This window comes from Choloepus didactylus, chromosome 7 (genome assembly GCF_015220235.1).
Source record: "Choloepus didactylus isolate mChoDid1 chromosome 7, mChoDid1.pri, whole genome shotgun sequence".
Classification (NCBI taxonomy): Eukaryota; Metazoa; Chordata; class Mammalia; order Pilosa; family Megalonychidae; genus Choloepus; species Choloepus didactylus.
In genome coordinates, this window is record NC_051313.1 from 116,060,581 (window position 1) to 116,083,625 (window position 23,045).

The 23,045-nt window shown below is 39.0% G+C and overlaps 1 protein-coding gene across 3 annotated transcripts in view; it reads left to right on the forward strand.

Moving 5' to 3' along the window:
* FKBP5 (FKBP prolyl isomerase 5) overlaps positions 1 to 23,045 on the forward strand; it is a 129,099-nt gene extending 106,054 nt beyond the window's left edge. For 2 of the 3 annotated variants that reach the window (XM_037842903.1, XM_037842904.1), the window contains 6 exons: positions 2,659 to 2,815; positions 7,383 to 7,473; positions 10,721 to 10,804; positions 17,314 to 17,499; positions 19,077 to 19,316; positions 20,499 to 23,045. In XM_037842903.1, coding sequence (XP_037698831.1) covers positions 2,659 to 2,815; positions 7,383 to 7,473; positions 10,721 to 10,804; positions 17,314 to 17,499; positions 19,077 to 19,316; positions 20,499 to 20,603 — 863 coding nt within the window. In that variant the 3' untranslated portion in view covers positions 20,604 to 23,045. The remainder of the gene's footprint in view (positions 1 to 2,658; positions 2,816 to 7,382; positions 7,474 to 10,720; positions 10,805 to 17,313; positions 17,500 to 19,076; positions 19,317 to 20,498) is intronic. The other variant, XM_037842905.1, reaches the window with a different exon arrangement.

The window sequence follows — 23,045 nt, forward strand, 5'->3', positions numbered from 1 at the left end:
CTTGTTTTCTAGGTTTCATGGGTTCATCAGATAGAGGAATTTTGCCCTTGGATAGACCACACCCATAATTAATTTTGATGAGACCCGGTACTTTGCATTGTTACTGAAATGACTTAAAGCTTTTGGGTTGTTGTGATGGAATGAATGTATTTTTGCATGTAGGAAGACCATGTCTTTTTGGGTTTCAGAGGGTGGACTATTGGGGATTGAATGATATCCCCTACAAAAGGCATGTTCAGGTCCCCACCACTGGTCCTCTGGGTATGAACACACTTGTAAATAGGACTTTTGAAGATGTTACTAGATAAATTGTGGTGAGACTGAATGAGAGTGGGCCTTAATCCAATATGACTGAAGTTCTTAAAAGCAGAGGAAATTGGACACAAAAGGAGAGAAGCCACGGGAGAAGTCAGAAGCTGGAAGTCAACAGAACCCAGAAGAGAAAGGAGAAGATGTTACCACGTGAATTGCCATGTTGACAGAAAAGCCAAGAACCCTAAGACTGCTGGCCAACCAGAAGATACCAACCCCAGGAAGAAGCTAGTCTTCTAGCCTCTGAAACCATGAGCCAATAAATTCCTGCTGTTAAGCCAACCCATTGTTCAGTATTTGTTTTAATAGCTAGGAAACTAAAACGGGAATAAACATCCTTAATATTAAAAGTATCTGGAGAGTTTCAAAGAGTGATTTATCGAAGAAAAAGAATCTTAAGTGATAAAGGAACATATCCATGTGCATTTGTCCTATTTTGTCTTGAAATAAGATAAAAGCCCCTTATCTAATATGAAATTACCCTGGGAATAAGCTAAGTGAATTTGGGTAGAATGGAAATTAGGCCCCAAGAAATTGTTTTCCTCACTTAACATTTCAGAGGAGGCTATTAAGTAATTGGGTTTGTGAAGTTATAGCAGGCTATTGATTCCTTCACACTTTACATTTAAGAGATACAGCTAAGTTCATTATTGATGATGTTGCCTTTGGATTTTCCACTTTTATTCAAATATACTTTTGAATAAGATTAGGACTTTTTTTTTTTTATCTTCATTTTATTGAGATATATTCATATACCACGCAGTCATACAAAACAAATCGTACTTTTGATTGTTCACAGTACCATTACATAGTTGTACATTCATCACCAAAATCAATCCCTGACACCTTCGTTAGCACACACACAAAAATAACAAGAATAATAGTTAGAGTGAAAAAGAGCAATTGAAGTAAAAAAGAACACTGGGTACCTTTGTCTGTTTGTTTGTTTCCTTCCCCTATTTTTCTACTCATCCATCCATAAACTAGACAAAGTGGAGTGTGGTCCTTATGGCTTTCCCAATCCCATTGTCACCCCTCATAAGCTACATTTTTATACAACTGTCTTCGAGATTCATGGGTTCTGGGTTGTAGTTTGATAGTTTCAGGTATCCACCACCAGCTACCCCAATTCTTCAGAACCTAAAAAGGGTTGTCTAAAGTGTGCGTAAGAGTGCCCACCAGAGTGACCTCTCGGCTCCTTTTGGAATCTCTCTGCTACTGAAGCTTATTTCATTTCCTTTCACATCTCCCTTTTGGTCAAGAAGATGTTCTCTGTCCCACGATGCCAGGTCTGCATTCCTCCCCGGGAGTCATATTCCACGTTGCCAGGGAGATTCACTCCCCTGGGTGTCTGATCCCACGTAGGGGGGAGGGCAGTGATTTCACCTTTCAAGTTGGCTTAGCCAGAGAGCGAGGGCCACATCTGAGCAACAAAGAGGCATTCGGGAGGAGGCTCTTAGGCACAACCATAGGGAGGCCTAGCCTCTCCTTTGCAGCAACCGTCTTCCCAAGGGTAAAACCTATGGTAGAGGGCTCAACCCATCAAACCACTAGTCCCCTATGTCTGTGGTCATGTTAGCAACCATCAAGGTGGGGTAGGCCAATACCCCTGCATTCTCCACAGGCTCCTCAAGGGGGCACTACATCTTTTTTTTCCTTGTTTTTCTTCTTTTTTTTTTTTAACTTTCCCTTTTTTTTTTTTTTTTAATCTTCATTTTATTGAGATATATTCACATACCACGCAGTCATACAAAACAAATCGTACTTTCGATTGTTTACAGTACCATTACATAGTGGTACATTCATCACCCAAATCAATCCCTGACACAAGATTAGGACTTTTAAAGAAAAAAGAGCTTGTGCATTCAGTTAACCTTTTTATAGTATTGTGCAAATAGTCACTCAGTTGTTTTCTTTGACTCAAGCATCTGAAGCCAAGATGCAGATTTAAGCCATCATATACTTGATATTAAATGTGTGATCCTTTGATAATTACCTATTAAATAATTTAGTATTTCTTGACCTCTTATCATAGGCCAAAAACCCATGTCACTTTGTAGGCTTACACTAAGTCTACATTTCCAGTTTGTTTCATTACCCATTAAGCTATCTTAGTGATACAGTCATCAGTAATTATAAGTCTGAACTTAAAAAAGAAAGAAATATGGTTGTTCATAAACTGTCAGAATGGGGCAGACTCAGCTTTGACGAGGTATGCTGAGTATGTCTCTTGAGGAAATGAGAAAGGGAACATGCTATGGCTGCACTGCCATCCACTTATGCATCACTTCACTGAGCAAGCCAGGTCTGGGGCACCTTTTGTTGACTCTCCTGTCTCTCCCTCAGTCCACCTGGAAGGTCGCTGTGGCGAACGGATGTTTGATTGCAGAGATGTGGTATTCATCGTTGGTGAAGGAGAAGACCACGACATTCCAATTGGAATCGATAAAGCGCTGGAGAAAATGCAGCGGGAAGAGCAATGTGTTTTATATCTTGGACCACGGTAAGCAGCATACCTGTTCCTGTTCCATACTTGGTGAAATCGTCTCAACTATGGAAACATGCTTACTTTTTCAGCACTTGGTATTTTCAGGGATGTTAATGCCAGTAGTGGAAACAATTAATTAAACCAGGCTACAATTAGTCATCAAGTGAATTAATGAGCCTTACAATTTCACAAAGGTTGCAAACTGTGAGCACTTTTAGTTGATTGATGTGTGGTAAGGATAGGACTGACAGGTAAATTTTGCTTTTTTGTCTGTTTGTTTTGCCTTCTGTATTGCCAAGACAGGCAGCTATTGGCCCTTCTTTTGTAGTTCTCTTGCCCTCTCTTCACTTTGCTGAAAATTAGGAAATAAGTAGAAAAAAATGTGGGTATCGAGAGAAGAAGCATTTGGATGATTTACTACCACTTGAATTTGTGCCACCTGTTCTTTATATAAAGTCCCTGAAAATAGTCCTGGATCTAAAGGCAACAGAGATGACTCATTTCTGCCTAAATTTTTCCCATCATAAGGACTTCCATTAGCACTTCCAAGTTTACAACTATCAGACATTAACAATCTTTTTTATGAAAACATGTTTGGTATTATTTTTATACCTAAAATTACACCATGAATCCAACCAACCTTCTATCATGAGAGAAAGTAGGGTGTTTTGATTGATTGTATAAAAGTGCTTCTGCTTGTCTAGTATAGCCTCCCTCTGGCTCCATGATGGATTTCAGTCAGGATTTAAGTCTCCAAGAATCTTGAAGACTACACTTGCCATTAGGTAATACTGTGCCTTTTGTACAATCTTTTGCCTTTGTGTAGACTCTGTAGTAACCCAGTGCATATTTACCTTTGCCCTAACACTAGAACCATAGTTGGTATTTCTCAGGTGATATTTTAGCCATACCCACTTAAAAATCCTTCCAAATTGCTCTACCTTGAACTTTTTAAAGGTTTCACTGAGGCACCTTTTATTATAATACCTTCTTTTTCTCTGCCCCATTTCTTTTTCCACTCATATATCCCCACTTAAGTGTGTCTTATTAACACATATATTTGAAGTTCACTCTTAAGTTAACCTATTTTTCTTTCTATAAGGAACTTTTTTTATCAAGTAGCACAGGGTATACTGTCTCCTCCATATCCAAAAAATCTCTATGATTCTAGTCTAGCATTCCAAAATTATAGTAATTCTAACCTCATATAAAGAGAGTGGTATCTGTATGTCTAATGTATGTTTTCAGACTTAATCACCTGGAGGATAAATTCTGTATACATTGTGAGTTTTTAATATATGAGTCATTATATTAAATCTAGTGACAAGGCAATGGTGGGGGCAAGCGTAGTGATAAAGGGAAACAGAAATTGTCCTGTTGCCTCTATTTTTTCCTTATATTTATCAATACAAATAGTTCCTTGCAAATTTAAATTGTTAGTTGTATCAGTAGTGGTTAAAGAGTCAAAACTTACTATGCAACTGATCAGCTGGTATATTTTGGCAAGGCAACTCTCCTAAGTCTCAATTTCCCCTTCTGGAAAATGGGGGTGACAGTATCTACTTCGTGAAGTTGTAGAGGACTAAATGAGATCATGCACGTGCACATTTAACAAAGGGCCTGGAACATTTAAGCCCTCAGTATATTAGCTATTATTGCTGTTGTGATGACATTCTCTTTCTCTTCCATTTACCCTTAGACCACAAGAAGAAGGAATTTCTGTTTTAACATACAGTAGATTTTTCAGATCTTTCTTGGGACATCCTCAATCATAAAAGTAGTCAACAAGTTTTCATAAATTTCTAGGTATAAATGTTTTTTCATATGGTTTGTGGAAATAATTTAGCCTAGATAAAAAGGAATGTTATTTTCTATTTAAGGTGTTTAATGTGTTGAGAAGGTATGTAAAGTGCATACGCTGTGATATGAGACTGTCCACATGTGCAATGCGTAACATTACACACATATGCCAAAAATCCCTACACATCAAGCATGTTCTAAGTGCATGCAACGAATTTGCTTATCTTATTCAGACTCCGTCTTACCATAGAGCATTGCTTTTTAGCCTGTTTGTAAATATGGCTGTTGTGAATACATGCTTTGTAATAGTATTAGAGTCATCTTTATTTCTTTCTCCAAAAGATTTGCAAGGCACACCTCCCTTTGACTCTTATAGACAGAATGTTTTCGTAACACAAAATTCATAAAACATTTCCAAAAGCAGCCAAAATTACAAAGAACCCATTTTCTCTTTTCTCATCAAGACAATATCATCCGTTTACAGTGTTGTTTTAATTACTGTGACTGATTAATCTTTTTCACTTTAGGTAAAGTATGGCTAGTTCTAACTTTCCTCATCTTCGTTTTCCTTATTTCTGCCTTGTACCTACTCAAAAAAAAAAGAAAAACAACAACAACAAAAACAGGCTACCAAGAGCCCCAGTATCTAATTATGAGGCAGTGTGGATAAAAAAAACTAAACAATTTTCTGGGGACATACAAGGTCTGAATTTAAATCCTAGCTGTGCCACTGCCTGTTTCTATGACTCTCAGGAAGCACTTCTCTCTGAGCCTCCATTTCTACATCTCTAAAAAGGGATTAATTGGTAAGAACTTATGGTACAGGTTCTTCCTGTGTGCACATAAAGGCCTAAGGGTCATTAATCGTCATTATTCCTATCTCTGATGTCAGGAGGCAGCTATTAATTCAAGGACATTAATAGTGAATTCCTTTTTGTTGCTTTAGCCCAGCTTGTTTTTAGGTTAAATCCCAGAATTCCATTTGTGGCAATTTATTTTTCAGTCAGATGAATTTGTGTGCCCTGGGTCCTTATGATCTAGCGTAAGTCAGACAATTTTCTGTATCACATGAAGTCAGGTTTGATGCTCCCAGAACTTACGTGAGCTTATGTCTACCTAGGATGATATGCTCCACATACATCTTGACCTTGACCAAATCTCTTCATTTTCAACCAGGAGAGATAGTAGAAGCAGTGTTGGCCCTGTTGACATACGGGCTGGATAATTCTTTGAGGTAGGGGGCTGTCCTGTGCATTGTAGGATGGTTAGCAGCATCCCTGGCCTCTACCCACTACATTCTAGTAGCACCCTCCTGGTAGCTATGACAACCCAAAATATCTTTAGACATTTCCAAAAGATCCCTGGGAGGAGGGGTGACAGAATCGTTCCAGTTGAGAACTACTGGTTCTAAGGAAGTGCCAGGTCATCTGTTGCATTTCTGTCTGCTTAGCACAGGGCTCTGAATATAACATGCTCTCAGTAAGTAAATGCTTAATAAGAACTCACCTTAGCTCCCAATAGTTAAGGAAGGAAAGTTCTGTATTTGCCAGATGGGCAGAAACAAAATAATATATCTATAGACCTAAGAGCCCCAAGTAGAAAACCAGTAACCACTTCCAAAAGTTGGCCATTGGCAATTGTCTTCTTTTATTTCCTTACTGAAGATACACTTTGTCCTGCTATTAAAACCACCACACTCCATTCCTACAAGCTCTCATTGTATCTCTCTGCCTTTCGCTTCCATTTTCTTGCATAAAAGTAGAGGTGGGTGAGTAAGCATGATCTTGGAAAATTCAGGCAGGGGGTAAAGAAAGTAGTGCAAGCAACAAAATATGAGTGTTCGTGTTCCCATTCTAGTCCTTTGGCCCCAGAGAAAATTGGAGATACTAGTATCAACCTGGTTATGACGTCTTTCAGTCCATACCCTGAAAATCTGAAAAAAAGGAAGACAGTATGTCCTAAGTTTTTTGTAATACCATTTCATGTATTAAAGAGTAGTTTGGTTTGAAACAGACAGGAACAGAATATATTCCAGTGAATACCTTAGTATATTCTGCGCATTGTTCTAGATGCTGGTAAAACATCATTAAACAAGATTAACAAAGCTCTGCTAGAATTTGTCAGACATCTTAAACAAATTTATATATCTTCAGTTTTTTTATTAAGTAAATTTTGGTTAAAAGGTTTAGGGTTTTACAATGTGATAGCTATGGAGCTAATACAAGTATTTCTCTTATTAAGGTGTTACAGCTTACTGTTATTTTTTTATTATATACTTGTAATATCATTGAACATATTTTCAAAATTTCCTGATGTATGAGCCTTCCTCCCCCCATTTATCTGACTGGCAGTGGTACCACTGGAAGGTGTCAGCCCTCAGTGGCTATGTCCTTCTCTGTCCTTCCCACTGATAAAGCTTAGGGGAAAAAATACTAATATCCAAATAATGCCTGCTTTATAAAAAGAACTAGATTCAAAATCAAGCAGAAAAAAAGGCAGTGACATTTAAAATCATATTAAGCAAGCTGTCCCAAGGAGCACAGGTGTTACATTACATGTGAATGTGAAGGAGAAAAGAAAACTAAATTGAGCTTGGATTTCTAAAAAAATCACAGCAGTGATACTATATCTTCTGATCAACATCTGGTTTGTCTTCAGGGTCTCTGATATGTGTAGCTTGCAAATGATAGGTCTATGCTAATGTGATGCCTTAGAATACTGAAGCCAGTGCCTGGAAATATACCAATTCTTGTAAAGTTTTATTTTTTACTCTCCATTTCAGATATGGTTTTGGAGAGTCAGGGAAGCCTAAATTTGGCATTGAACCTAATGCTGAGCTTATATATGAAGTTATACTTAAGAGCTTCGAAAAGGTGAGAAAATACCAACTTCTCTGAAATCATAGATTTCTTCTCCGTCTACTTCCTATAAATCAGTATCTTACATTACTGGGTCGTGTAGACTGACGGTGATTGTTTGTATGGTATGCTTTTCATTATTGAGTTTGTCTCTTGTGTCTGCCACTGCTACTCGAGTATGGGACAACTGGCACAGCACAGCTGATATACAGCTAAGGAGTTCAGTGTTCTTATTTTGTTCCTGTGTGTCAGCCTTTTTTTTTAAAAAAACTTTTTTGGGTAGAATCCAAGACTTGTTCCCTTATTTGTTCCTAGACTTGTTCTTTTTGTACGTTTTTACTCTAGGTTGAGGACAAAAAAGTTCACGTTCTGCCAAGCAGCTCCTTGGGGGAGTGGGATGCAGTTTTCAGGGCTGAACAGCTTGTACCCTTCACAGGAGTCACAAAGAGACCTTTACGGTGGCCCCAAGTTATTATCCAATGTGCAAGGCCTCACGGGCCACCAGTCTCTGTGTCAAGGAACACAAGAGACAAACCTGCTAGCCTTATGCCTTTTCTTTCCATACCTGTCCAAATGGAGAAGAGGGTTTGTTACAACCAATAACTTGGGCTCCAGAAACATGCTGCCTCCTTGAGCAGAGTTCCATCCCAGGCCTGCCTCTGGAGGCTCCCAGCTTAGGTGTAAGTGGACAAGCACAAAGCATGTGCCTGAGCTGGGTGTGCTGTCATCTTAGGCCAAATCTCCCTGCATCTCCCAAGTCCCACCCTTCCAGACCTCCTTCATGACATTGTATTCCTTTTTCTTTCCCTCACCTTGCTTACCTCCATATTCTGTAAATTAAGCTTTTGACTGGAAATGTGACCATTTAGATTTAGACCCAGAAAGGGAATCCTTGTCCTGTGGGCCTATACTTTGAGCTAAGAAAGTGAGGGGAGGACTGTTCTGGGATTCCTCCCCAAAGATGATATTCCTGATTCACCCCTCACACTTCATGTTCCTCAGAACAAACACATGCCCTTGTCTGACCGTTGCTTGCTATCAAGTAACCTCTTCTGACAGCCTGCTAGCTCAGCTTTGATTTTCCAATGCTGTTTTCATGGCATGTAGTTTTTGTGTGTTTTTTTTTGTAAGGAGAGAGAAAAGAATCTTTAGCGTATGGTTATTTAGACTTTTGGCTTCCCTGTTTACGTTTACATACAGTCACCCCCCTGCCCCTTCCCAGGCATGGCCCAGAGGACAGCACTTCTTTTGGAGCATTCTCACTTTGGTACACCACTGTGGGCCTGCTTGCTGTTGTCGCGCCAAGGGTATATCCCATGTGACACTGCTTGGTATGTTTGAAACCATGTGAAGGGTGTGTGATGTTGGGGCAATGAGATTTAATTCTCCATCTTGTAGTATAAAGAATATATTTATACCCTAGAAAAATTGAGGCCAATTTAAAAATGCAAAGGGCCCTTGCTGCTAGATTTTTTAAATCATTGAGCTAAATGTTAGGAAGCAACATAGGGTTGACAGGAAAACTAATACTAACCCTCTCCTCATTCTTTTAAAAAGAAAATAAAAAGCTATGACACCAGGAATATACCACTAATTGTCTTTTGAATAGAAAGAATTTTACACTACCCACTTAAACTTCATAATTTGTATGCAATGAATAGTATTGACCATGCCCATTGTCACTTTTCCTAAAGGAGCCAAGATTTTTCTTTTGACTCTTCCTGATCCTTTTAAATTCATCTGATGGTGCAGAAAGTGCAGTTGCCTCTGTATTCATTATCTATAATGGTAGAAAGTAATGTTACACATAATATAGACATGCACATGATCATGAAATAATTTATTTATGGCCCTAAGTGATATTTTTGCACCAGCTTTTCCCTCCCAATTATGTTTTATTTTAATTTCTCCAAGTATATGTCTATAAGTTGATACAATTTGGAGATAAAATTAGGATATCTGGTTGTTTTGAAGTGGGGAGACAAGTACATGACCTGGAATTTTGAAAATATTGTATGAATATACAATGGTGACTTAAGTATAATAGTGTCCCCATTTTACAGTTGAAAACCTGAGGCTTGAGAAAAAAACACTTGCTAAAATTATATCAGCACTTTAGTGGAGAGGTTTGCAGGAGGGAATAAGGGGTCTTAGCTTTCATTGTGTGGCCTCACCTTAGAATTCTAAGGATAGTGCTCAACAGGTCATGTTCCTTACTGTGTTTTTACCTGCTTCTATGGGCAGTATGGGTCAAACTTCAGCTTTGTCATCACGGAAAATGAGTTCCTGAAACAATAACAAGAGCACTAATCCCTAGCAGTGAATTGGCAGGGGCACACAATTTTAAAAGCCAGCCTGTTTTGAGGTGTGGGTTATCCTTTAGAAGTAGCTGCTGTTTGTTCTTTTTTTTTTTTTTTTTTTTTTTTTTTTTTTTTTTTTTTTTAATCATCATTTTATTGAGATATATTCACATACCACGCAGTCATACAAAACAAATTGTACTTTCGATTGTTTACAGTACCATTACATAGTTGTACATTCATCACCTAAATTCAATCCCTGACACCTTCATTAGCACACACAGAAAAATAACAAGAATAATAATTAGAGTGAAAAAGAGCAATTGAAGTAAAAAAGAACACTAGGTACCTTTGTCTGTTTGTTTGCTTCCCCTACTTTTCTACACATCCATCCATAAACTAGACAAAGTGGAGTTTGGTCCTTATGGCATTCCCAATCCCACTGTCACCCCTCATAAGCTACATTTTTATACAACTGTCTTCGAGATTCATGGGTTCTGGGTTGTAGTTTAATAGTTTCAGGTATCCACCACCAGCTACCCCAATTCTTTAGAACCTAAAAAAGGTTGTCTAAAGTGTGCGTAAGAGTGCCCACCAGAGTGATCTCTCGGCTCGTTTTGGAATCTCTCTGCCACTGAAGCTTATTTCATTTCCTTTCACATCCCCCTTTTGGTCAAGAAGATGTTCTCCATCCCACGATGCCGGGTCTACATTCCTCCCCGGGAGTCATATTCCACGTTGCCAGGGAGATTCACTTCCCTGGGTGTCTGATCCCATGTAGGGGGGAGGGCAGTGATTTCACCTTTCAAGTTGGCTTAGCCAGAGAGAGAGGGCCACATCTGAGCAACAAAGAGGCATTCAGGAGGAGACTCTTAGGCACAAATTGCTGTTTGTTCTTAAGGGCATCAACTGATGCCTTTCCTTTTCTGTTCATTTAACCATTGTCACAAATTTACACATAGGCCAAAGAATCCTGGGAGATGGATACCAAAGAAAAATTGGAGCAGGCTGCCATTGTCAAAGAGAAGGGAACCGTATACTTCAAGGTGTGTGAGTCCTGTACAGTCCTTTCCTTCTCACAGAATTTACTTAAGTGTCAGTGAACTGTGCTGATATTCCCTACTCTGAATCCTATCCACCCCTTCTTGGTAAGAATAAGCCTAAATTTTTACAAGTCTGTCATTTCAGTATAAGAAATGGTGGGAAAGAATGAGTTAATATGACCAAAAACAATACAAATACCTCTTTTATATATTCTAATTCAGATTATAACCTTCCATTAAAGGCAGGCCAGGTTTGGCTGGCTCACCCACCACCTTATCCCTCCAGGCCAGGAGCATCTTGCTTGGTACATAGTTGGCACTTAAGTGTTTGTGGAATGAATGAATAGAATGATTGTTAGCAAGTAATAGAATTCATGAGGGTAGGTTTCACATCATTTTCCTTTCCACTGTTTTGGTGAAGTCACTGAGGTACATGACAAAAGGAAAGAGAATATGCACAGATTTCAAAAGAAGCTGACAGGAGGAGAGGATTAATTTCTTCTAATGGTCAAGATGATCTCTGTCACACTTGTTCTTGTGAGAAATCTTCAGAAATTCATGAATAATATTCATCTCAGATTGCTTCTCTGAGCAGTCTGTTATAAGACATGCTATTGAGTTTATGGCCTGTTTTAGAGTGAGGGGAGGTGATATAACCTAAATGAAACAAACTAGAGAATTATGTAAGACTGTTTAATCAGCACAAAATTAACACAGCTAAAGAGCAACATATATGGTTAATTTTTTTAAAACTTTGATTTGAAATCCATAATTGGCTCATGAAATCTATTTAGTGGAAGTATACTACATTATGTAGTAAGGATAAATTTTGTTTCAGAAAACTTTTGCTTGATTGTGTGTGAGTGGGTACTGCATCATAATTTCAAACATTTCTTACTATGGGTTGTGATAAAACAAGTTTGAAATCTGTTGTCATAGATAACATATATTTATGTGTATATTTGTTTACAATTATTTATTTTAGATAAAATAATGTGTGGATCACTAGAAAGAACTGGGGTATGGTGGAATGATCCCAATTTGGGAAAACTGGTCTCTGACTTCTAAAGTGATTCAAAGTCATTAAAGGTCCAACAAAGTTATTTTTTCATGTGAAAAATGAATGAGTTAGACTAGATGATCTGCAGGTTTCTTTCCAGGCCTAAATTTTTGTGAGTTTCTAAACTCTCAAAAACAAGTTTGATTTTTTTTCTAATTCTTGTTGAGATATATCAGACACTTTTAAACAATTCAACTAAGATTATTCCAAATGGGTTATTTGTATACCCCAATACACCAAAATGAAAAGAAAACTTTCTGTAAAATTCCTTAAGACCATAGATCCTGAACTGTTTCCTGTATTCCTGGGGGTATGTACAAGTCCTTAACTGTATTTTATATATTTCCAAAACCTGCTAATTAGAATATTAACAGTTTGAGGGGTTCAAGGCTTTTGGCATTTGACTAGAATTATATCAACTCAAAGTAATAAAACAGCTCAGCTATTCAGAAGCGCTAATTGGTTGCTGATGCCACAAATTTGGGGAACATTATTGGTAATGAAATAATGTCATGAAGCCATGTGTCTTATAACTATGCCCTAGATATATACAGAGAGGTGGTCAAAATTAGGTGATTAGTAGCAGAAAACAGTGCTTAAGTGTCTGTATGATTACTTGATTGCTTTTGTGATTTGTGTATTTCATAATACTATAAACCTCCTTAAGTTACTGATCTGTGGAAAAAATCTGGATTAGCAGTCACACATATGGAACAAATTATTTTTAATATGCATTTGCTAGACAAAATCTTTCAAAACATTAGTCCATTGGAGAAGAATTAATGAAAGGTTCAAAACCCCTGCCCTAAGACTTTTCTTCCAGAATATCTCTGAGCATTTCATACTACTAAAAACTTCCCTGGAGGCACCTTCGTGATTATAGGTAAAAGATCTCAGCTGCGATCCTCGTTTTAGCTGCAAGACTTGTCAAAATGGTTGGTGGATAGTTCCCTGTACACTTTCTCTTTCCAAATTTCAGGGCAGGCTTCAGTCTGCCACACTGCCCTCCTGGGCCTCAGTCTCTCCAGGGTATTGACATGACAGATCATACAGATGCACAGAGTGCAGGTGAGTGGTGAGAGCAGATGCGGGGAGGGATTAAAAAGCTGTGTTTCATGCCACCTGCACATTGGCGCTCCAGTGCCACTGACCTGTCAGTTTGGTTTATGCCTAATTGGGTAAATCTCTCCACTGAGTAGTATTGAATTGTACTCAGCTTTTAAATGGGAATGATTTTGCTCTTCATGTTATAAAAATCCTCATTACAACCTCTGAACACTAACGAGGAGAAAGATAGGAGAGGGCTCTCTTTATTTGGCTCTGAAAATAATTATTAAGTACAGATAAGAACATATTATGCCAGGCATTTTACAAGCCACACCGATGTGATTTTTGCCCTCATAGCTGACAGTATCTTGCAGGGCAAGAGCATCACGCCTAGTTAGCAGTTCTTTTTTCTGACTTGGAGGCTGAGTGGTAAGAAGTCTGAGGACACTGTAGAGCTTTCCTCCGTGTTATGGGGTTCTTGCGCCCCCTTGTGCTCCTCTTGAGAAGAAAACATTCAGTTCTTATCCCTACAGCATGCTACATTTATAGCTGTATAAGCTAAGTTTATCACCGTTTTCAGACAAACCAGACTGCTATGTTTTGACCACTCTTGCTGAAGCTAGGTAATGAGATTTAGACACACGTTATCTATGACTGCATAGTCTGTTTTTTTTTTAAAAAAAAAAAACACTCCTATGAACGTAGTCCGCCATGCTTTTTTCCCCTCCCTTCTTCATCTTTTTAGTTTAGGGTTTCTCAACCTCTGCCCTATTGAAATTCAGGGCCGGATAATTCCTTGTGGGGGGCTGTACTGAGCATTGTAGGATATTTACCAGCATCCTGGCCTTTACCCACTAGATGCCAGTAGCATCCCCTAAGTTGTGACAGCCAAAAATGCCTCCAACATTGCAAAATGTCCCTTGGTGGGGGCACAAAAGCTACCCCATTGAGAACTGCTGTTTTAGTACATCAGAAGCAGGAATACTACAGAACAAGGACTTTTGCTCATCGGAAATTGTGTTCTAAGTAAAAGAATATATATGTGAAAAAGCTTTCAAAAAGTTGAACTGCCCTACCATAATGAAACTATTATGACGTCTTTTTTTTTTTTTTTTCTCTTTTAGAACCATAGTATTCTACCAATCTCATTATTCAGAACCTTCTGAAGTGATAAGGTCTGGGTCCTTGTCCTCCCTGGCTCCTCTTTTCTTTTACTATAACCATATATTAGAAGATAACCAGGAAACTTAATGTGTATTTTGAAACTAGGCATGAGGGGGAAATGCTTGTCACCACCTAATCTTAAATGAAATGACTCTTTTATTTCTACCCACATCTCCATTTTTGTTCCCAATGTTAGAAAAAAATGTCTTATTTGCTTTGATGCCATAATTATATTCCTTTGACCTTAATATTTATTCAGCAAAACCTTATTAAGGGACAGTTTGTGCTAAACCCTGGATATGTCAAAAGGGATAGGACATGCTCCCTGTCCTCAAATAGCTCATGACCCAGTAGGAGCAAAGGCAGCGGCAGTGAAAATGTCAAACCCTGAAATTGGTGAGGGCTTTATTCTTGTTTTTGTACTGCCCAAAAAAGGAGTGGTGGGCGTAAGGCCATGACAAAATATAATCTTGTTTCCTCAAGAATCTAGACATTTATTGTGAAAGGACCTGGTGTCATGTTCCTATAACCAACATGTATTATGAATTTCTGAGGCAAGGAGGAAAACAGCTTTCAATTTAACACCCTTCTCCTTCATAACATCTCAGAATCCTTTTGCACTGTCTTCCTTCAGCAGGACTGGGGAGCTCAGTGGTCTACAATTGCCTTGTGTAAGAGGGATGTTCAAGAGGCTGTAGTAAAGCCTTCACTCCACCCAGGCCCTCTAGGGGGAGCAGGCCTACCCCAGCTGTTCCGGTTTGCTAATGATGCCATTATGCAAAATACCAGAAATAGATTGGCTTTTATAAAGGGGGTTATTTGGTTAAAAATTTAGTCCTAAGGCCATAAAAGTGTCAAAACTAAGGCATCAACTGGGACATCTCTGTGAGCTGGAAAGGCACATGGCTGGCATCTGCTGGTCCTTTGCTCCTGGGTTGCTTTGCTTTCAGCTTCTGATTCCAGTGAGTGTGATCCCAGTGGCTTTCACTCTAAGTGTCTGGAGTCCTCTCTTAGCTTCTCCGGGACAAATTCTGGGCTTCATCTCTTAGCGTAGCATCTCCAAATGTCAGCAAGCATCTAGGTCTGTGTTGGCTCTTAGCTTCTCTCTTAAATACTCCAGTGAACTAATTAGCACCCACCCTGAATGGGAAAAGTCACACCTCCATGGAAATAATCTAATCAAAAGTTCCACACTAATTAACAGACTAATCAGTCTGCCCCCACAAGATTGCATTAAAGAACATGGCTTTGGGTGGGGGGCCACATAATATATCCAAACTGGCACACTGTCCTCATCACTAGAAAACCAGTGTCAGGGCTTCCTTCCTCCAGGCAGACCCCATTCCTTCTGCCAGCCACTTGAAGTTGTTTATAACAGTACAGTCTCTTGGCCCTGGCTCCCTCAAGTGGTCTGTAACTGCTCTGTGATTCTTCTTTTACTCAGTTATCTGGTGAGGATGGGGGCATAGATGGGGAGATCTAAGTCTACCTCAAGAGGTAGTCACTGCTTTGACAGTGGTAAATCCTATTGGTGGGGTCTTAGCACTGCTCACTGGTCAAACACTGGATTTAATGTCCTAATGAGTCTGGCTGCTCTTCTGCCACCTGGTAGGATATATCATCTGTTTTTTGAGCTTAAAATCACCTCCTATAAGGGACATCCCTCACCTGTACTCTGATTTTATTTGTGTATTTACCAACTAGCTTTCCTTTCTTTCATTCATGTTAAAATGGCAGGAAATACATCATCTCACCCCCCAAATTTCTTGTACCTAGCATATATAGTTAATTCCTGTGGTCATTCACTGTTAAAATTCTACCAGTCAGGTAAGAGAGCAAAACTATGATTAGGAGAAAGATATGTCTCAGTTAACTGACTGACACCTATGTGACTTACATTCTTTTATAGTCATTATCTGTGTTGGATGCTGCTTGTTCTGATTTGCTAATGCTGCCGTTATGCAAAATACCGGAAATGGATTGGCTTTTTTGAAGGGGATGTATTAGGTTACAAATTTACAGTTCTAAGGCTACAAAAGTGTCCAAACTAAGGCATCAACAAGAGGCTACCTTCACTGAAGAGAGGCCAATGGCATCCAGAACACCTCTGTCAGCTGGGAAGGCATGTGGCTGACATCCGCTGGTCCTTTGCTCTCGGGTTGGGTTGCGTTTCAAAATGGCTTTCTCCAAAATGTCTCTGGGCTTCTCTCTCTCTCAGCGTCTCTCAGCTGTCTGCCTGGGTCTCTTGAGGGCATTTTTCTCTAAGCACGTGGAGGTCATCTCTTAGCTTAGCATCTCCAAATGTCCTTCTGTCTGTATCTCCCAGCATCAGCATCTGTATCTGTATCAGCTCTTGAATGCTCTTAAGTACTCCAGTGAACTAATCAAGAATCCTGAATGGGAGGGCCACACCTCCATGGAAATTATCCAATCAAAAGTCTCACCTACATTGGGTGAGCCACCCTACAGGATTGGGTTAAAAGATCATGGCTCTTTTGGGATCCATAACAGTTTCAAACTGGTACACTGCTATTCAATTATTTACATTCCCATTATCTCTGGTTTAGATCAGGAGTTGGCCAACTACAGCCTGTGGGCCAAATCTGGCCTACAGCCTGTTTTTGTAAATAAAGTTTTACTGGAACACAATCACACCCATTCGCTTATGTATGGTCTGTGACTGCTTTTAAGCTGCAAACAGCATGGTTGAGTAGTTGCAACTGAGTCTTGGCCCAAAGCCTAAAATATTTATTATCTGCTGCTTTTAGAAAAAAATTTGCCAACCCAGTTTAGATAACTAAGGTTTGCTGGGTTGGGGACAGGCACTTGCCAGAATATAGTAACTACTAAGCAGTGCTGGATCTTAGGAGAAAAGAGAAATTATGCACGAATTACCATTCATAGAAAAATAATTTCACCTTCAAGTAAACTAGTGACAGAGTTTAGTTCTCCATCGTTTTGAAAGGCTGATAAATAAGCCTTGACGTCTTCCCCTGAAAGAGCTGCCCCTTCTGAAAAGGATGAAATGGTAAATGCTGGAAAGCAGTTTTCTGTGGCACACTGTCTGTCTAGCCACCTCCTGGAAACAGAAAGAAATAATCACATACCATGGAATAAGGGTGTGGGTTTTTTTTGTTGTTGTTTTGAAGGTTTGGTTTTCTGAGAGAGGACTGTGACACATTTCTTTTGTAACCCCTACAAAGCCTAGCACAAGAAATAATTACTACTTTTTTTCTCCTAGGGAGGCAAGTACATGCAGGCAGTGATTCAGTATGGGAAGATAGTGTCCTGGCTAGAGATGGAATATGGTTTATCAGAAAAGGAATCAAAAGCTTCTGAATCATTTCTGCTTGCTGCCTTTCTGAACCTGGCCATGTGCTACTTGAAGCTTAGAGAATACACCAAAGCTGTCGAGTGCTGTGATAAGGTAAAGAGTGAGTGCATGCATGGACTTCAGATGTTCCACATCTTTCTCTCCATCCCTGTACTTTGCCTTCCTTTGCTGCTTCTCAGCCAAGGACTAGAGGGTTTTGTTTTGTTTTGTTTTTTGTTTTTTTTTGCTTTATTTGTATGTTTGGGATTGTTTCTCAGTATGAATTGGGAAATTAAAAAGATTGATTAGTGACACTTTTCTGATACCTAGACTATTTATAATGGCCCATTATGAACAAAAATTTTGATAAAATTAATTTTCACCCATGACCTTCCTTAAACCTATAGCACTTGCTATCAAATTGGACATATAGCCCCTTGAGGTTCAATTATATAATAGTCTGCAACTGCTCCTTAAAGGACATATACAGGTCACTTTTTATTACAGTCATATTTATTCACTGATTAAGAATACACATCAGTGATTTGAAAGGCCCACCAAGCATCAGCAGCCCTTTCCCCTCTTCCATTTGAATTGTTATTGGTCCTAAGTACTTCAGAGCTCCATGACAATGCTTTACCATATGTACTCTTCTGGTATTGATATACACCAGCTGATGCTGACTGTTGTTAGATCAGGTCTTTGATCTCAGAGTGAGCAGGGTATATTACATTACATGTAAAGGCTATTGTATATGTCATAAAGGGGTAAGGAGAACAGGAAGCAATTCTGTTTCTTGAATTCTTTGTAAGATTATTTTTGAGTTTTGGAGATCAATATTTTTCCTATCATGTCTATTCTAAAAACTTGCCTGAGAAAGGGATATTATTGTTAGATGTTTAAATTTTGTGCTTCTTTATATTACTTCTAAAATTTTTTAAAAAATTATTCAAGATTCAGACATTACCTAGATATACGTAAAGTTCCCATTGACCTTCTATCCCAATATCAAAGTCATTCATTTCACACACATTCCTTCTGTTTTTGCCGTGCATAGGGTAACATGTGTGTATATGTATTTTAAATGAGAAGATAGATATTTAGACATAATAGTTTTATAAAACAAGGATGTCTTTCTGCATCTGATCAGTCCATATAGCTCTCCCTCATTCTTTTTAAGAGCTACTGAATATCTATTGTACTTATCTATCATAGTTTAATATAAACAACCACTTTTGGTAGATTTCCATGGTTTTGATATTACAAATATACAACATACCAAGAATCTGTTTCTGAATACCTTGTTCTGTTCTACTGACCTGTTTGTTCATGTACTAGTGGCCAAACTTAATTTCAGTAGTTTTATAGTATATTTCTTTCCTCTAGTAGGACAAGTCATTTTCCTTTTTTTTTTTTTTTTTTTCTTTTCCCAAGTTTTCTCAGCCATTCTTGGGCATTTACTTATGAACTTCTCAAGAGCCTCCTCTTGAACCCCCTTTGTATCTTTATTGAAATTGCATGAAATACAGAAAAGTAATTTGGGGAGTTAATTGCATTTTGATAATTATCTTGGGCACCATCTTTGAACCACCTTGGCTAAAGAGTTGTTTACTGAATTTCTTGTCTCATCAAAATTCCAAGTGAGAAGGGTTCCATTCATACTTTCTAAAATATAGACCATCTTTTCATAGGCCCTTGGACTGGACAGTACCAATGAGAAGGGCTTGTACAGGAGGGGTGAAGCCCAGCTGCTCATGAATGAGTTTGAGTCAGCCAAGGGTGACTTTGAGAAAGTGTTGGAAGTGAATCCCCAGAATAAGGCTGCAAGACTGCAGATCTCCATGTGCCAGAAAAAGGCTAAGGAGCACAACGAGAGGGACCGCAGGATATATGCCAACATGTTCAAGAAGTTTGCAGAGCAGGATGCAAAGGTATGCATAGAACCCACTTGCCATCAGGTAGATCAATAACTGACCTTTCCCCTTTGATTTTTGTTCTAAGGAGGTTACGCATAGGGCAAAGGGACAGGTAAACAACCCTAGAGACACAAGATAGGGAAAATGATTTCTGATCTGGATCCAGAAGTTGAAGAGGGCTCTTCCACTCACCAAGGGTGCACATAGTTGTAAAGCTCTGGCATGTCCATGTAAAAGATGAGGAAAATAAATTCCCTTGAGAAGTGCTGTCTTAGTTTGCCAACGCTGCTATGACAAATACTACCAAATGGGGTCGCTTAAACAATGGTAATTTGTCTCATGGTTTTGGAGGCTAGAAGTCCAAAGTCTACTGGCCATGCTTTCTCCCCGAGTCTGCTGTGTTCTGGTACCAGCTTCCATGATCCTTGTTGTTCCTGATTTGCATGTTTGTTTCCATCACATGGTCTCCTCCTGTGGCTTTCTCTGGCTTCTGGCCTCTACTGACTGACTGCTTCCAAATTTTCTCTTTTTATAAAGCCTCCAGTCATACAAATTAAGGCCCACTGAATTCAGTTTTGCCTCATCTAAAAAGGACCCAAAGATCCTATTCACAGATGAGTCCACACCTTGACTAACATCTTCAAAGGTCCTACTTACAAATGGATTCACACCCACAGGAATGCAAATTAAGACTTGAACATCAGTCCCCAAAACAGAGGAAGACCACAAAGTCTCTTAAAAGGGGGGGGGGGGGGGAGATTTTGTCATAAATCCTTGTTGAAGCTTTTGACTTTCCCAGGAAATGGGCTGTTACGGGGCAGCTCACCTGACAAATGTGAAAGGAGAGGTCTGTCTAGAGAGAGAGGCCAGCCTCCCCTCACCGCATAGTTGGACCCTGCTCCCGAATGCATCCTCCTCTCCCTGGGCCCCTTTATCACCTGGGATGATCATTAAACACTTGTTCCATGTGGCAGGCTAAACATTTTTTTTTTAATTGTGTTAACACATATACCATATATCATTCTGAGCTAAAAGAGGAAAGCTCCCCCCATAATTGTTGGTAGCACAGCCCTGGCTTACTCAAATGAGCAAACCTAAATAAAGTCAGAGCAACTTGATGAACAGTTTGGAGGAGCCAAGAATTAATTGAACATTTCACTTCTTTTGTCTCTTCTTGATTTCTTATTCCTTCTTCAGGAAGAGGCCAGTAAAGCAATGGGCAAGAAAACTGTAGGAGTCACCAATGAAAAAGAATCAGAAAGTCAAGCAATGGAGGAAGAGAAACCTGAAGACCGCGTATGACACCACGCAAAGGAGGGCAGAGAGTCCTAATGAACTCGACCCCCTCCTCACCGGGCTTTCACCCAACTCAGGACTAAACAGTGTTTAATGTAAAGTCTGTTATAGTATATGTGATTCTGGAAGCAAATGGAAAAAACCAGTAGCTCACCCCAAAAAAACACCACCCTGCTGCTGCCCAGTACACTCATCAAGAGGGTGGCATGGGACCACTCCAGGTGGGACAAAACAAAGAAATGACTATTGGTATGGCAAGATGAACCAACAGCTTAAGTCCAGTTCATTTCAGTTTGTGTCAATTTTCAGTATCCAATTCAGGGTCCCTTGAGATAATCCTAACAAGTTGGGATGTCTGTTCTGTTTCTCATTTGACTGCATTTAATTGAACTTTAAAAGTACTGCAGAAACCTGAGAAAACTGTTTAATGAATTTCTCCTTTCCTACAGTTGAGTGGGGAAGGAAAAGGAAGGGATGCATTTTGCATTTTAAATGACTAAAGTGCTACCAATGCAACCTGTTGCATTTTTAACCAACAGAATCCACAGTAGAGGGGGCTGCATCCCCTCAGGTACACAGTAGCGTCACAGACTTGAAAGCCAGAACCTCAGAGGTCACCTGCTTGCTGACTTGGCCTCTGCCCACACTCCCTGTCCGAGCAGCCTCCTTGTGAGGATGGCTTCCGCCATGCCCAGCTTGTCCCTGGAGGAGGAATCAGTCATTCCTGAAGGGCCCTTCAGCAATGGTAATGAGCAGACAAGAGTTTTGGGATTAGCTTTCCCTGTTTGGGTTGATGAAATGTGAACATAGCAATCAGAATTGTGCTTTTTCCTCCTCTGTTCCTTCTAGGAAATAATATTGAGTACAGTACTGCCTCCTAGCATCACTACTGTTCAGTTTCTTATCTCCACTCTAATCCTTGCTGTTAAGAATTTAAGACTTACCTGGAGTGGATTTATTTACATGGCCATTTAGGATTGATGCAGCTTTGTCTTCTTTTTTTAAATGACTGGCTCATAAACATATAGATGCTGGTTTATGGACTTCATTTACACCCCTATCATGCAAACAATTTTTAATTTTTTACTACTAATTTCCTTAATTTTTAAAAACAAAATCTCTGAGGTTGAAAAAAAAAAAAAAAAAAGTAGTTCCTTTTCGACTTTAAGCTTTCTTTTCCTATGCAGAGAGCTTCTTTTTTCTGGTGTGTGTTGTGAAAGAGAATTGAAAACAGCTTCCCATGCAGGTACATCTAGTCTAAATCCCCAGTACTTGGGCATTGAATTAGGGTAAGTCTTAAATACGTTCAGGTAGCTGAATTTTAGTCCTTGCGGGTACATGAGATTGAGCATGGCTTTACATTCTGACAGTCTGAGAATTGCTCCTAGGAGTGTACTTGGCAGCCCAAGAAACCTTTATTCACTTAAACCTGGGCCATCTCACGTTTCTAAATCTTAAAGCAACACTGGCAGTTATATTTTAGATTAGTTTTTGTTTTTATGGCTTTTTAGTAAAACACTTTCATTGTTAGGTTAAGATCCACCTCAAAACCTAAAAATGAAGTTGTTTCCTTTTGTACCAGTTTTCTTCTCCCTGGAACAAATGGAATTATATTGTGAGTTTTCTCCTTTAATGATAACTAAAACCGTTCCTAATTTCACATTTGCTCTTTTGTCTTTTTTCCATGAAATCTTTCTTTTAAAACCCCCAATCTCACATAAGAAATAAAAGTAAAAAATGATTTTGCTTATTTGCTTAACATTTTGGTATTTATAGCTCTGTTGACTAGAGCATGATTCCAGTTAGGCCAGGATTGAGATTTGATCTCCAAAAAGACCAGTTAGCTTTTGTAGATAACAAAAAATCTTTTCCAAAAATCAGAATATCCCACCTGTCTCCCAAGTGTATGTTGTGGGTCACAAGGGAGAAGAGGCAGGAATTGGGGGTGTGAGTGGAAGTGGTTCTGAGCTAATGCTTACAAGGTGCCCATCACCATGCAAAGGAAGAAAATTCATATTCTTGTATCAAAGTCTTAAACAATTTGTGTAGAAATCAACAGGTGTCTTTGAACCATCTTAAAGACTGCATATGCAGTGGTAAGTCAGCATATGAAAACTTCAAAACAATTTATTTTTTAAAAATCATAATCTGGATATACTTCTGTGTCCCCTAAGTAAATTTTAAAGAAAAAGTGATTTCCCATGGTTCTTTGTTTTGCTCAAATAGTCTTCAAGGAAGATTATTTTAGTTGGAAAATTATGATGGGACCAAATTGAAAATGAGACTTCAGGAAAAACTGGCAAGGAAAAACTGGCAAGGGATAATATCTTCATACTCTGGGCTCTAATATATAACCTGAAATCATCTTTGGGGTAAAAGCAGTGGAATTATTCGTTTTGGTTAAAATGAACCAACTGATCAGGAAAATAAAAAAGTTTTGTTTTTTCA